This window comes from Cariama cristata, unplaced genomic scaffold (assembly GCF_000690535.1).
Source record: "Cariama cristata isolate BGI_N322 unplaced genomic scaffold, ASM69053v1 scaffold45036, whole genome shotgun sequence".
Lineage (NCBI taxonomy): Eukaryota > Metazoa > Chordata > Aves > Cariamiformes > Cariamidae > Cariama > Cariama cristata.
This window is the reverse complement of record NW_009621284.1, coordinates 12358-26194: the sequence shown is the minus strand read 5'-3', so window position 1 is coordinate 26194 and position 13837 is coordinate 12358. Positions and strand designations below refer to the sequence as shown.

Here is a 13837-nt window from a genome sequence, read left to right as displayed (position 1 = left end):
GAAATATAAATAAAACTCTTACTTTCTAATCTATTAATATAGTCTTGCACATCGGATCTCTATTTTTCATTTTTTTGTATTCCATAAGACTAGTAATTTTAATACTCAGTACTGATGGGGTTAAAAGAAGATACAGCTAATGACCGGAGGGATAGCTGTGCTAATGAGAAACTGAGTAATTGATCAGCTCCATGGGCATCAACATAAATATGTTTGTAGACGGGACTAAGTTTAGTCACAGATCAGTAATGGCTCAGTAATTAGAACCTCTTCCAGAAAAGCTTTTAGAGATCTAACTGTATTTTTATCACTCTCCTGTTCTAGCAGAGATACCTGTTCTCTTCTTTCTCCAGGCTGTTCTGTAGCATCTTCACCTTTCATGTAGTAGTTTCACCCTTGCTTCTGGTGTTGTATGGTGTGAAAGTTTCAATTTCAAGCGTGCTTTTGTAGAGTCCATAGCAAGGACCAGTGCTCCACTGGTAGCTTCTGGGAGCCCTTTGTGGGCCCTCATGCTCGGCTGTGGTATATCAGAGAGTAAGGACCTAACACCCATTCAGACATGCTCCAATCTCACTGTCAAATCCCAGCTCTCTGCCACACAACTTATTTATGCCTTAATGTATAAATAATCTGTACCCCTTTTTACATTGGCGCAGCAGCAGAGCTGGTAAGGAAGAACCCAAAGCAATCAATGTTGCACTACAAGCACTGTGATTTCATTTTCTCAGAACAGACAGGTTGGACATGGGCTGGGCTGAGCCTGGCACAGTCCATTCCGTTGGCAGTATCTGTAACTTGCTCGGCTCTTGGACATGGGGTGTGACAGGCTGAAGTGTGTTCTTGCCTCCTTGTGTAGGTGTGGATACACTTCGAAGATCCTGAGCTAGTTTACCACTCTAGCTGATGGTGCAGCATGCACGCTTTGTCTCTGACAGCAGCACATAGTCCCTTCCCCTTCCCAGGTATTTCACTAAAGTTGCTGTCACTATGGGCATGAGGTGAGGTGACAAAGGGCACTCAGTTTATCTGTACTGCCTGAAACCCATGTCTTGGTAGGAAGCAAGCCTTCAGGAGAAATCACTAAGCTGCTTCCCACTCAGCATTATTAGTGAGGCCAAGGGAAAGTGAGAAGGAGAGCACAAAAGCTGGTGTCCACTAGCATTAAAGCAAGGCCATGGTAATAGTAATATTAAAAAATCTAGTATCCTCATGGACACTGGAACACTATAAATAATCTCACCATTGACAAATTCAAGTGAAAACCATGACTGCTCAGGTTTTCCTCCCTATCACTGTCAAACAGGAGAAATAAAACATTGAGCTGTGTGGGCAGATAAGGAGTGTATGAAGTGTAGTTACTGTGATTTATGGGGTTACAATACTGGTGACTTCTCCTGTTCTCAAAGGAACAGAGAGGGAATGAGAGCCAAGAAAACAAAGGAGATTCACAGCATTTCAGGAACGCTGTCAATTTTAGGACTTTTTACCATGTAAATGTTACCTTCTCATCTCTTGTTGTTTTCAGTTCCTTCTGATGTAGCCTGGCAGAGCCTGGGGGGGGCGGGGGGCAGGGGGGAGTTAAAACATATTTTTCTCAAATGAGAGGCTCATAGCTGATACCAGTGAAGATAAATGGCAAAACTGCTACCCCACGTGACTTGTGTTTGTCTCAGTGGTCCCAGCAGTCCCCATGATGCAGCCCCAACTGGAAGCAGCAGAGGTGGAGCTTCACAAAGGAGAAGGGCACTTTGATTGTCTGAGTCATTTCATGTATTATGCTCAGGGTAGGGCTTCAGGAGGCTCCATTCTTGTTAAATAATTTAGTTCTTTATTAACGTAACTATTTCCAGAGTTTTCCTGTCACTCTCAAAGCATCTCCAAAGTCTTTCATCTTAATACATCTGTTCCGCCATCCTGCTTCCACTAGATTACTTACAGGCACCTCTGCAGCCAGTTTAGCCCCAAAGAGATGACTCAAAGCTATTCTAGAGTATCGTCTAGATGCAAAAGTAATCAAAGACTAGACTTCTAACAGAGAACGCCTAGCGATCATGTCTCCTGAATCTTCTAGTGTATCTACACTAGGAGGGAGTCAGTGTTCTTGTGAAAGCTGTCATCATCTTGCCTAGGAGCCCTTCATCTAACTGTTTAAAACATTGCCCTTCTGCTGCCTCAGGGATGAGGCTTGGTGAGACCAGGCCTGGTGTGTATTTGTGAATTTACAAATTGTGCAATTTTGTGCATTTGCAGATTGTATTTTTTGCATTGACTTCACTAGGACAAACTGGCTTACCAAGGTTGGCATGGAGAGAATAAAATGTATTACTTGCTTTTATGTAAGTGAAAGAGGGACAAAGTCAGTCTCTGCCAAGCTTTACTGAAGACAAAGGTTTTTCCAAAGTTTTGTGCTTCACCACACCATGTTCAGTGATGAAATTCTGGCATTTTTTTTTTCAACACCAAAGTGAAACAGGGAGCAAAAGTGCCTGTTGTGGGCAAGTGAACCAAACCCTTTAATTCATCATTTACAAGCAAAGGACTGAGGCTGTGCTTTAGACTTTGAAGGTGCCTCAGAATAATTTTTCACATCTACAAATAAATATGCAAATCCCATTAGTTTTCCTTTACCTGGCCGGGCACATAAAGACAAGCTCGCATCTCCCATCCTTCCCATTTCCCCTAAGACAATGACCTCTCTTGTCATTAGCTTTCACCAGTAAAGCAGAGAAGAGCAGGTGTTTGTGTGGCACAAGTTCTTTCCTGACATAGCAAATGCTATGCCAGGACAGGAGGTCATAAACTATCTTTTGAAACAGGAAACAGTGTAGTCACTAACATCCTTCTAAGATCCATTTAACTATAAAAAGCCAAACCAAAACAAAACACAAAAAGGATGCCACTGGTAGTTGGGAAATTAATAGAATGAGAGGGAGAACAGGAAGGCTTGGCTCTAACGCTCAGGTTTAGAAAGAAGTTATCCCAGCTAAGGGGCATTTCTGAATTGGACTACAAAGGACCATATCACATTTCTGAGGTTCATAGCTGTGATGGCTGAGCCTGAGAGGTGCAAGCAAGCACAGTCCCTGAAGTGCATGTGTCTACAGGGGGGTTACCTGAGGAGGGGACAGGGAAGGGAAATTCCTGCTCTATCAGCCTATGCCCTCATCCACAAGACAGAACTGACACATGGAGAGGACAGTCGCTCCTGCTGCCGTTGTATTTCTCTAGTATGAGCAGAACTGCACTCTTTGGGGTATAATTCTTGCTTCCTAACAGCATTTGCTGTCTAGACTCACCCTCACTAGTCCTGTCCAGCCATGCTAAGCCATAGGGACAGGGAAAATGAAGCAGTACTGTGCAGGATGCACAGGGACAGGATCGCCTGCTCTCCAGATCTGGCACCCAGGCACAGCCAGCACAGGATCACTGACAGCATCCCATGCCTGTGAGCAAAGGGCAGTGTGACCTTCCTTGGAGGCAGGGAATGACTGTCACTTCGGTTCAGGAAAATGTGTTCACCTTGCTTTATGCTGATGAATCATTTGCAAATAAAGTTTCTGCCAGCAGTAAGCTCACGGGCAGTGCCAGGACTCTGCTGCACCAGTTTTACCCTCATTGAAATCACTGGGTTGCACTGGCATAACACTGGAGTAATTCAGATGTAAATAAGAATCTTGTCTTCCATCCTAGGAAAGATCAAGTCTTCCCCCTCCCACGAGGTTCAATGAGACTAATGTAGACTAAGGGACGCTGTGAAATCAGAACTAGCCATATTAAAAGAATTCTCACAAATTTTCAGGCTGGAATAATATCTGTATTCATTTTAAGACAGATCTGTCAGGGTCTAAATGGCATGAAACAGGGTAGTAATTCCCATCATTTTTCCCAAGGTCTTTGTATTCTTGTTTACATTCTCAAAACTCTCAGAGTAATGGAGGAAACAAAGCACCATGTAATTCTAGTGGTGTCAGATTCACTGATCTGATGTGGCATGCCATGCCCAGAATATGAACTACAGATGGTTAAAGGACATTCACAGCACTTATAAATGACACTTCTGTGAAGAGTATTTGTGGTTTATGTGGAACAACTGAATCTGGGCTGCAAAGAAGTCAGTCAGTCACCATCTCTGAGGAAGATCTGAGCCTTCTTAACAATGTTATTATGGTTGCTTCCTCAATGGGAAGGCACCATCAAATTAACAGCTGCCATCAGGATGGGGGAAAAGAGGTTTAAGACTCTAAGAATAAGTATTTATTTTGGGACAGATTTCCTCATCTTACTTTCCTCAAGAATTATTCTGTCTACATTTCAGTTGCTTGCTCTTCTTTTAAAGGAGTAGGCTCAGGTTTCTCAAAACTGTTGCAACATCACAAAAGGAGCGATGATAGCTTTCATGTAGCCCAGTCCCAAGGTATTTCATGTCAAAATAACTGAGGCTCTATCAGATCCTGTGGATTGTGTTTCGGCAGTGTGATCCCTACAAAGCAGCCTCTTATTTAGGAGGCAGAGTGCCGTTTCCTCCAGAAATGTGATTCCAGAAAGGACTTTGTACTGCAAAATGCATTGTTGTCCCGAAGCTGAAGGCATCAGGTCCTGGCGCTTGTTCCCAGGTTTTCAGGTTGCATCTTTTCTGCTCAGGTGAGGAAGACCTGCACTCAGCCACAGCAAGGCTGGAGGCTGAATACCCAGCACACAGGCCAAACTGCAGATTTAAATGTCTCTGTGGGAAGTCTGACTTAACCTGTCATTCTGCCTAATCATTGTGCACCTGCACCATCTCTGGATCCTGAAGCTCTGCCATTATGGCAGTGAGAAGTGAGCACTCCCAGGCCAGCTGTTTTCAAAATCAGCAAAACCTCAGCATCCGGGGTCTTGCTGTCATCACCCACAATGCTCCTGTTCGGCCACAGCGGCCATTCGCAGCCACTGGGGTTTTGGCGTGAGGTTGTCATAGCAGAGCACGCGCTGGCTGTGTGTGCAGAACGAGTGAATCTGCTCCAGATTTGCTGAAATTCATGACATGCCTCCAGAACTGCTGCTCAAGAAAGGTGTACTTATTTTACCCTCAGAACTGAGCTGTAGTGATCCCTGAAAGGAGTCTTTCATGGTGTGGTGGTGTGCTTGACTGAGTTCTGACACTGATTCAATTCTCCATGGTTTACTGAGGCTTTTTATCATTTTTTGTCTTTGGTTTTCCTCAAGAGATGGGAAAGATTTGTAATTACAAAGTGAAGATGACCTAAAAATGTAGGGGGGGACCTGGGTGACCATAAATTTTTATCAGTTGCACTGTCTCCTATGCATCTGAGAGACTGAAAGGTAAATAGATGATATGTCATTAGCCCCTAAAAACACAGGCATGGAAAAATGTCAAGTAGCAACTTGTTCTTAAATGTCAGATCAGGTGCAAATGCTAACAGTTGCCTTTTTGGTGGATTCTGTGCTACGCTGTATGGACATGACATCCTCTAATGAACTCGTGCTCCTATGCTTTCTACACAAGGCCTCCCACGTGAATAGAGCATTTAAGCAGCTTAGGTTTCTACATTTCTCTGGGAATATAAATCAATTATGTTTAGAAACCTGGCTATTGTAGAAGCAACTACTAATTCAAGATAATTCCAATTAAACTTGATATTCCTCTCCAAGTTTTCCTCACTGTGTGCCTTTGAAAGGGTCTACCTAAAATATGATAAATTTGAGTCTGAATGGGCCAGAAAGTAGATTTTTGAAAATCCCTCAAAAGATGGACGTTTCCAAAATTAATCCCCCTCAGAAGGACAGTACCATAATGTTTCTAAAATGTGATACTTTCCCTGATGCCATGCTGCCACAGCTATTTTTCTCACTGGGATTTGTCTGAATTAATGGCAGTGCTGGCAGTGCAGGCAGCTGTACCTAAGTCCAAGAGACGGTTCACCTTCCTCTAATGCAGGTGGCTAAAACAGGTCAGGTGAATTAAATGCAGAGTGCTCGTTCCTCTCCAGGGACTACTTTAGTCTGCACATCTATACCGTGAATTCAGACATCCAGGTTAGGCGGGATGAATGCCATCCATGCTATTTCAGTGCCCTTCAGTGACTGCTGTGCAAACTGGTATTATTGCCCATTTTCGGTCATGACCCAGCCACCCTGCTCCTCTTGAAGGTTTTTAAGATCAAACAGAAGATAAATTGAAAGGGCATCAAAGTGGCTTTATAGATGGCAGACAAGCGCATGGGGTACGAGTCTGGGAGAAGAAACAGTAATGGCTTTCTGCAAGAGGCTTGGGCTAGTTATGTACGTGGCCTTTAGCTTTAGTTGACCGAATGAGCTATCAACCAATAATAGGTCAGTTATTTAGATGATTAAGCCTCTTTCCTCACCGTTTCAACTCTGAATAGCTTATGGTTACATACACACAACTGACTGTGTTCTGAATTGCCTGGTGTCCCCTTGGCCCACCGTCCCTCAGAGGGTTGGGGGCTCCCCCTGGCAGCAGGTCACCCCCAGGAAAGGCACTGTAGCTGAGTCTGAGTTAAAACATCCATAGGCATTTAGGGTCAGATATGTCTTACATGTGGACACCTATTTTGGAGATATATACAGCTGAGCTAGTTGTCCCATATTCTTTTTATAGCTAGAGATAGACAAAGGCACATTCAGGGCACTATCCATCTGTCTTATTTTAGATATCTCCTTTAGGATGAGGTAATTTTTGCTGTAATCTCCATCACCTCTATTGACTCATTATCTTTTCTCCTACAGGAGAGGCAGCTTAGGTGTCTGTATTTAGTCTCACGAATCCTAGTCATATCATTAGAAAATCCCTGGAGCATTTAACTGAATCATGGAGTAGTTATATCCGTGTCATCAAAACTATATGCATACCTAGTCCCTAGGAAACGCCTTTGCAGGTCTAGATCTTACACCTCAGTGTAAGCATAAGTACAGTCGGCTGTTAGATAGACTCCGTGTAGGCTTAAACTAGCCTGGTTCACGGTGTGACAGCAAGCCCAGAGCTCAGGTATAGCTGCAAAATCAGCTTAGGCACTGCATGAATATATTTTTGAGTAGCTTCTGCCTTGTCCCATGGTCCTGTGCCTGGTGACTTGCTCAGGTCTGATGGCAGAGGAGAGGTGCCTGGAATAACTGAAGGTCTTACCCCTTTTCATTGAGGATTACCTGCCACTGCTGGGAGAAGATAGCAGCAGATCTTGTGAGCACTCTGGCTCTGTTTCCAGTCCAAATCAACAGCAGGTTGAGCAGTTTCTGTGCTATTTTTTTAGGGTACTCTGACTGCCTCTGTTTTCTCCTCCTCGAGGCCCCTTTCTGATGGCCTCACTGCCCTGCTCCATCGATCAGGCTTGTACTTCCACCGCCTTCCTGAAAAGCTGCTTCCCTCTGGCAACCCCAGCTCAGAAACCAAGCTGATAAAACCCATCGGGCATGATGAGGCTGCAGTTTACTCTGCCTCGCACCCTACGTGACGCGTATCATGGTGCCGCCGGCGGGCAAGGAGCCGGTGGCAGTGGTGGATGTGCCACAGGAACCCCGTGGGAGCTCAGCCCGGCACAGCGTCCTGCAGAGATCAACGCTGCAGCCCGGGGAGAGCAATCGCTACGGCAGCCAGGACTCAAGGATGTGCAGATGTAGCTATGTTAATTCCTGTCCAGAATGCCTAATTCTGGGTTGGCTGCTCTTCTGTAGTGTAGACATGGACACAGATCCTGTTAAAAATAGCCCCTGTTGTTTAATTTCATATTTTGCTTTCTTTTAACACAAAACCTAGGATCCCTCTGAGCAACTGTGTACATTTTGTTCTGTAAATGATTTAAAAGTGTATTAAAACATTAATCTTAGCCCAAGCCTCTGTGTGCCAGGTTTCTGACTGGAACACAATATAATGGATGACTCATAGTAGATATGTTGTGTAATGGAATGATGTTCTGATAGCCAGTGATTTACAGCTGCAATATTTAGCACTGTCTTGCTTTGGAAAGTCCTTTTATTGCTTATTTGTGTAACATATGGATACTTGGAATTTAAGAATATTTTCATAGAATAGTGTTGGAAAGTCCTTTTATTGCTTATTTGTGTAACATATGGATACTTGGAATTTAAGAATATTTTCATAGGATAACGTTCTAATAGCCAGAATAAAACCCAAACAAACAAATGTTTAAGGCAGATCAGTAATCAAACTTCAAGCTACTCATTTAAAATGCTAAGTTAAGAATGTCTGAGAATATATTGTATTGCCTTCAAACTATATTTGAATAAATCATGTCTGACCTCTGTGGCAAGCTGTACGAACTCCCCTCGAGGAGGGTCCTTTGCTGCCATGCACTGGGGAGGTTCACAGAGGTGAAGAGGAACTAAATTAATAAGGTCAAATATGTTCCCTTTAAACAAAGAAGTGCACAGCTGTAGTGATGGCCCATATAGCTGGCTTGGTTTAAAATCGATAACCTTGGTTGCCCTATTCTTAACATTGAAAAGTCCGTCAGCAGCATTTCAATGGATAGTGAACGTTCGAAAAGAGAGGTTTTGGTGTGCACACCTAGGGGCTATCCCACCCTTGCTTTCCGTAGGGCAGGCTCTCCGGAGTTGGCAAGGACTGCTGTAAAACACAGACCTCCTAACTTGCCAGCCTGAGTCCCTTCACCCAGGAAAGCATCGCAGGAACGAGGACACACAGGAATCTGTACAACTTTCCTGTGCCAACACTGAGTCAGTCCTTCTACTCTGACTGAATTACTAGGAAGACCTGCTCAAAAACAGTTAGCAGTTTATTTTCACATTACATTTTGTAGTTATAGTTGAAGATGATAGTGTTGTGGGTTTTGTGTAGTCTGAGTGTTTTGGTTTGATTTGCGCTAATGGGTAGCGATGGTAATTAATACTGCAGCTCTGTGTCTGTAAGCTATTAACCGATAAATATGGAGAGCCTTAAAAGAGAAATGCCAAGTACATGTGATGAGAGGCTGATGGATTAGCCGAGGAGAATGGCATGCCAGTTACATGACTGCACAATCGCAGGGTCCTGCATAGGCAGATGGACCTTTGGGACTCCTTTGACAGGATTGGAACATTATCAGTATTTATAATATGCCAATATATCCTGCGAAACATCATAGACGCCAGTTCTAGCTCCTACTTGTAAAAGGAGAATAAATTATTTTATTTCTTCTGTGTGAATGATTCCAGCATCCCTTTGAAGTGCTTTTGTTAAATGTCACAGCTGAGGTGTTCACAAGAGTTACATGACTCCTAGCAAGATTTACAAGAGAGGAGAATATGACTGACTGTATTCCTATTGACCCCATCTGCCCCTGAGCCGTTAGGCCAGAATTTAAGACCATTGCAGGTTGCTTTTATGAGGAAGGAAAATTAACAATAAAGGAGACTTTTTACCTCGGGTGCTCTCCTGCAGATCTCTAAAGAACTTTCCTCAGGTTTTGTGTTCATGAGTGCAGTGAGAACAAATAGCAAGAGGCAGCTTTCCTTGCTTGCAGACTGAGTTTCTTGCCAGGCTGCATTCTGCCAAAAAAGGGTTCGTTCTTGACCGTCCTCCCAGAGCCACAAAGGAGCTGCTTTCTTTGGTGGTTGCCTGGCTTTGGGGGCTTTCCTGGTAATTGTATCACACTTTCCCTTGCTACATAGCCACCAGCCTGTGCAGTGCAATGCTGTCTGTCTCCAGGCTGTTGAAAAGAGAAGCATTTGTTTGTTCCTTTGTTTAGCAGACAGGCAACCAGCCTGAGCAACAGTTACTGGGCTGCACTAGAAAGGACCATCTATTTCCTCTCAGCCTGCCCTGCTCGTGAATTAAAACCAACTAGCTTCAGTCGCCTGCACACCCAGAGACTGAGAGCTCAGGGCATTTTACTGTCTTTCACAGTGTGAAGGTGCTGTGATAATCCTTTGAGTCCTGAATTTGACTGTGCTGTATATTGTACAAGACAAAACAAGGACAGAGCCTCTGCCTCAAAGAACTTGCAACAAAATATATTTGATTTTAGCAAAAGACAAAATCCCTAGGCATGTTTTTTATCTCAAAGTTAAAAGTCAGTTGTCAAGCGTGGAAGTGGTGGAAGATTTGCTTCAGTATCATCTTGCAGTTTTATTTTACTTGCTTCTGCAAGAATAAACATTTCATAAAACTTACTAGTTCTGCAGTTTTCCCAGCTAAGACTAAAGTACACCGAGATGTTGGTTATATTTGTCATGTTTTATTCCTACCATGCATGAATCCAGTTCTCATCAGTAATAGATTCTTCTCCTTTTACCTGCTCTGACCTAAGAAAAACACTTTTTATTGTAGTGAAATATTTCCACTGCATCACTTAGCCACCAATGAAAGGTGCTGCATTTGTTAGCTCATCCAAAGCAAAGACTGATTTTTGCTGTAGTTTGATTAATGAATTTAACATAATTCATCTCAATGCATTGTTGTGCTTAAACTCCTTGTGCTAACTTTTTCAGATTCACTTTCAAATTAATGTGATATGCATCTAAGTACTGATTACACCCATCCTTCATGCTTTGCCAATGCTATTCTTACTTCTTTAACTTACTGCATAGGAAGTGATTAAATTCCTCAAAGGAGTCATGAGCTGACTGCATGGCCGTTACCCTAAGAGACAGGTATATGATTTAATTTTTAAAGCCAGAAGTGATAGTTCACATGGAGGGTACAGGAAAGAAAGAAATGTTCAGGAAATGAAGTAAATGAAGTTTCGGTATGTAGTTCTCAGGCAGTATGCTTTCTATATGTGGATTTGTTTGAGCTACAGATAAAAGTTCCAGCAAAGACTGACTTAGTTCAAATGGAAGGTATGTTTGGTAGATCTGCTCAGAAGGTTACTGAACAGTGCAAACAGCTGGCAAAGGGAAGCAAGGATGCTCTGTAGTCCTCTCCCTTTCATTTGGCGATATGAAATGGTGCAAGCATTAGGTTAAAATGACATGTTTGAGAACATACCGTGGATTTTGTTGCAGAGCTCACCGGCCGTTCTCTGCTCCCCTCCAGCTCCCCAACTGCAGTGCGAGACTGTTCCCGGAGCCCCGGGGACTGGATGGAGAGCTGGAGCACCCCTGGCACTGGCGGGAGCAGGACCAGCCTGTGTGCAACGTGCAGGCACCCCGAGTCGCTCCTGCCGGAGACATCGGGAAACCATGTCTCAAGCTCTCGGGTCGACCCCCTGACCTGCAGCTCCTCCAAGGAGATCCCCACAGGGAGCATGGGGCTGGCCCAGCCCAAACCTGGGATGCAGCAGATTTTATCACACTTGTCCAGAAAAGTACTGTGATGGCTCAGAAAGTTTGCTGACTTTTTAGAGGCCGGGTAGCTGGCTGATGTCAGGGCGGGTGCCACCTGGATGTGTGTGCAGCCTTTGGGAAGTGCCTGTGAGGGAAGGCAGCCCTTGCAGGGATGGGTGATCAATTGAGGGGAGAAGGGAGAAAGGCCAGCTGCCAGCTGGGAGGCTGCATTGAGCACAGGCGAAGGAACAACACAAGAAACATACTGACCCAGACTTGTGAAAAACAGTCCAAGGATGATTTAAGAACCTTAATGAACACTTTTGCCGACAGAAAAAGGAGCAAATACTTCTTCTTCCTTGTGGTTTGTTTTTTTTTTTTTTTTTTACCCTTTTCAAACCACTATACAACACTTTTGGACATACTTTGTAAGAACTGTTCAGATGCTGTGTGGAAAAAAAAATGTGACAGTCTGCTCTGCCCTGTGTGATGAGCAGAAAAAATGAATCACCAAAAGTAAAAATCAGTCCTTCAAGTTAATCCTATCAAAATCCTATATCCTAACCAATCAATAATCCTATATTTTTGTGAGCGTCAATCTGCACTGCAAGTGTTGAAACAAAACTAAATGCACGTGTTCGGGCAATTGTTTTGGGAATGTTTTTCAGCAACAGAAGGTGGTGCACTGGGTGGTTAACAAGCTTTTCTGGTCCAGAGGGGCTGTCCAGACAGATGCAGAACATACAGTCCTCTACCTGCTCTTTAAAGAGACAAGTAAATCCTAAAGACATCTCTTACAGTCCAGGTAGTCAGCTTGGAAAACATCTGCAGAAGTTAAGGGGAAGGATTATTTCCTGTGGCCACAGATGACAACTGTCACTTTGCCATCACTGGTGTGACCTCAGATTTCCGAGTAGCATGAGGTGCTTCCCCAGGAGCAGGGGGTCTCTGCCAGCACAGCAATGCCCTCCCACTCCTCCTCGCCCTCCTGGTGCTGGTGGCATGGAAACCCCTGTGAAGGACCTCATTGCCCTCTCTGAGGAGGCAGATGGACATGAGGCCCTCTCAGAAGAGGAACAGCGTTGTCCTGCACTGGCTGATTCTCTGGTAGTGGGCACGACACGCTTCCCTCCACAGCTGCCCACCACTTCCCAGTGTCTCAAAGCCACAGTCTGTTGTCAAGGTCTAGGTCTGCAACCTCATCTGAGCCACTTCCCGGCTCCATTGGCTCCATTTAGCTCCATGTGTCATTTTGTTATTTGGACAAAATAAAGTAAAGCTGTCTTCTCGCAAAGAGGAGAAGCCAGTATCCCTGGTACCCAGCCAAAAAGATCTCCACTGCCAACAGCACTTGCCCTTCCCAAAGGAGTGAGTTCAGAGCTAGGTGCAGTTTAAAGAGTAACTGACTGTGGCTGAGATGGGAGAGCTGAACAAACCTTAGAAAAGATTGATCAGAAGTAAAAGAAATAACCCAAACTGGAGTTTTAAGTCTTCTTCACAGCCTTTCTTGTACATCTAGATCAAGTTGTTTGTTTCAGTTCTAAAAAGCATAAGATTACAGACTTTTGAAAGGGATTTTTGAGATGTGCTACTTTTTGGAGAGCTGTTATCATACATTTTTTTCTGTTTTGTGAGGGTTGGTTGTTCCATTTGTCTCATTTATAAAAGTTTAAGATCCCTGGCACTGATAGGTGCTGAGCAAACCCAGCAAGAGCTGGAGATATTTTGTTCCACTTTTTGATTTCTTACAGCCTAGCAGTAACATTTGTCTTTACCTACTTAAATGCCAAATGCTGGTCAAGTGTGTGACATTATCTCATTTGTCTAACAGGTAAGCTGCAAAGTGCTGCAATTCTTTCATCAGTACATGTTGGGCTGCAACTACTTCTGGATGCTCTGTGAAGGCATTTATCTTCACACGTTGATTGTGGTGGCAGTGTTTGCTGAAGAGCAGCGTTTGCACTGGTATTACCTCTTGGGCTGGGGTATGTACATTATAATTTGTAGCAAGATGGTTGATTCTTTTGGATGTTTGAATTCTTCTAGCTCTTATACACTTGAATTGTTGTATTTATACCACTAGATTATAGTTTAGGATTGAGTTCTTGGGTCCTAAATTTGAGTGCATTTATTTGGATGGGCCTAGAGACTTAGAAAAATTGGCAGGAGTCAGTATCCATTATTTGCTGCATCTTGGGATTTGATGAAAGAAATGCTTAAGTTTTGTTAAGCAAAACTTTGGGAGAGAAATATATTTCTATCCAAACATATATCTTTTCTGAAGAAAAGTTGCCTATTTTTGTCACTTTATATGCAAAAATGTTAATCTGTGACAGTACCTATAAAAGTATTTTTTTTTCTGGAATGAATAAGAGGAAAAATCAGTATCTGTGTCTCCCAAAGTGAAAAAACACAGCATGCAGAAAGAAGAACTAGAATTTCTCTGGAAGTGAATCCAGTATCAGATATATTTTGGCAGATGTTTTAAAGGAGAAAATTCAATTTTACCTGCACAGGAGTAGATAATGGCTCTGCTGTGGGGGCTGATTTTGTCCCACAACAGTGACCTCTAAAGCATTTCAGAGAAAGAGAC

The 13837-nt window shown here is 43.5% G+C and overlaps 1 protein-coding gene across 1 annotated transcript in view; it reads left to right on the top strand.

Moving 5' to 3' along the window:
- The window catches only part of CALCR (calcitonin receptor), a 46477-nt gene that overhangs the window by 24795 nt on the left and 7845 nt on the right, over positions 1–13837 (top strand). Inside the window, 1 exon segment of the mRNA XM_009701881.1 lies at positions 13076–13229. Coding sequence (XP_009700183.1) covers positions 13076–13229 — 154 coding nt within the window.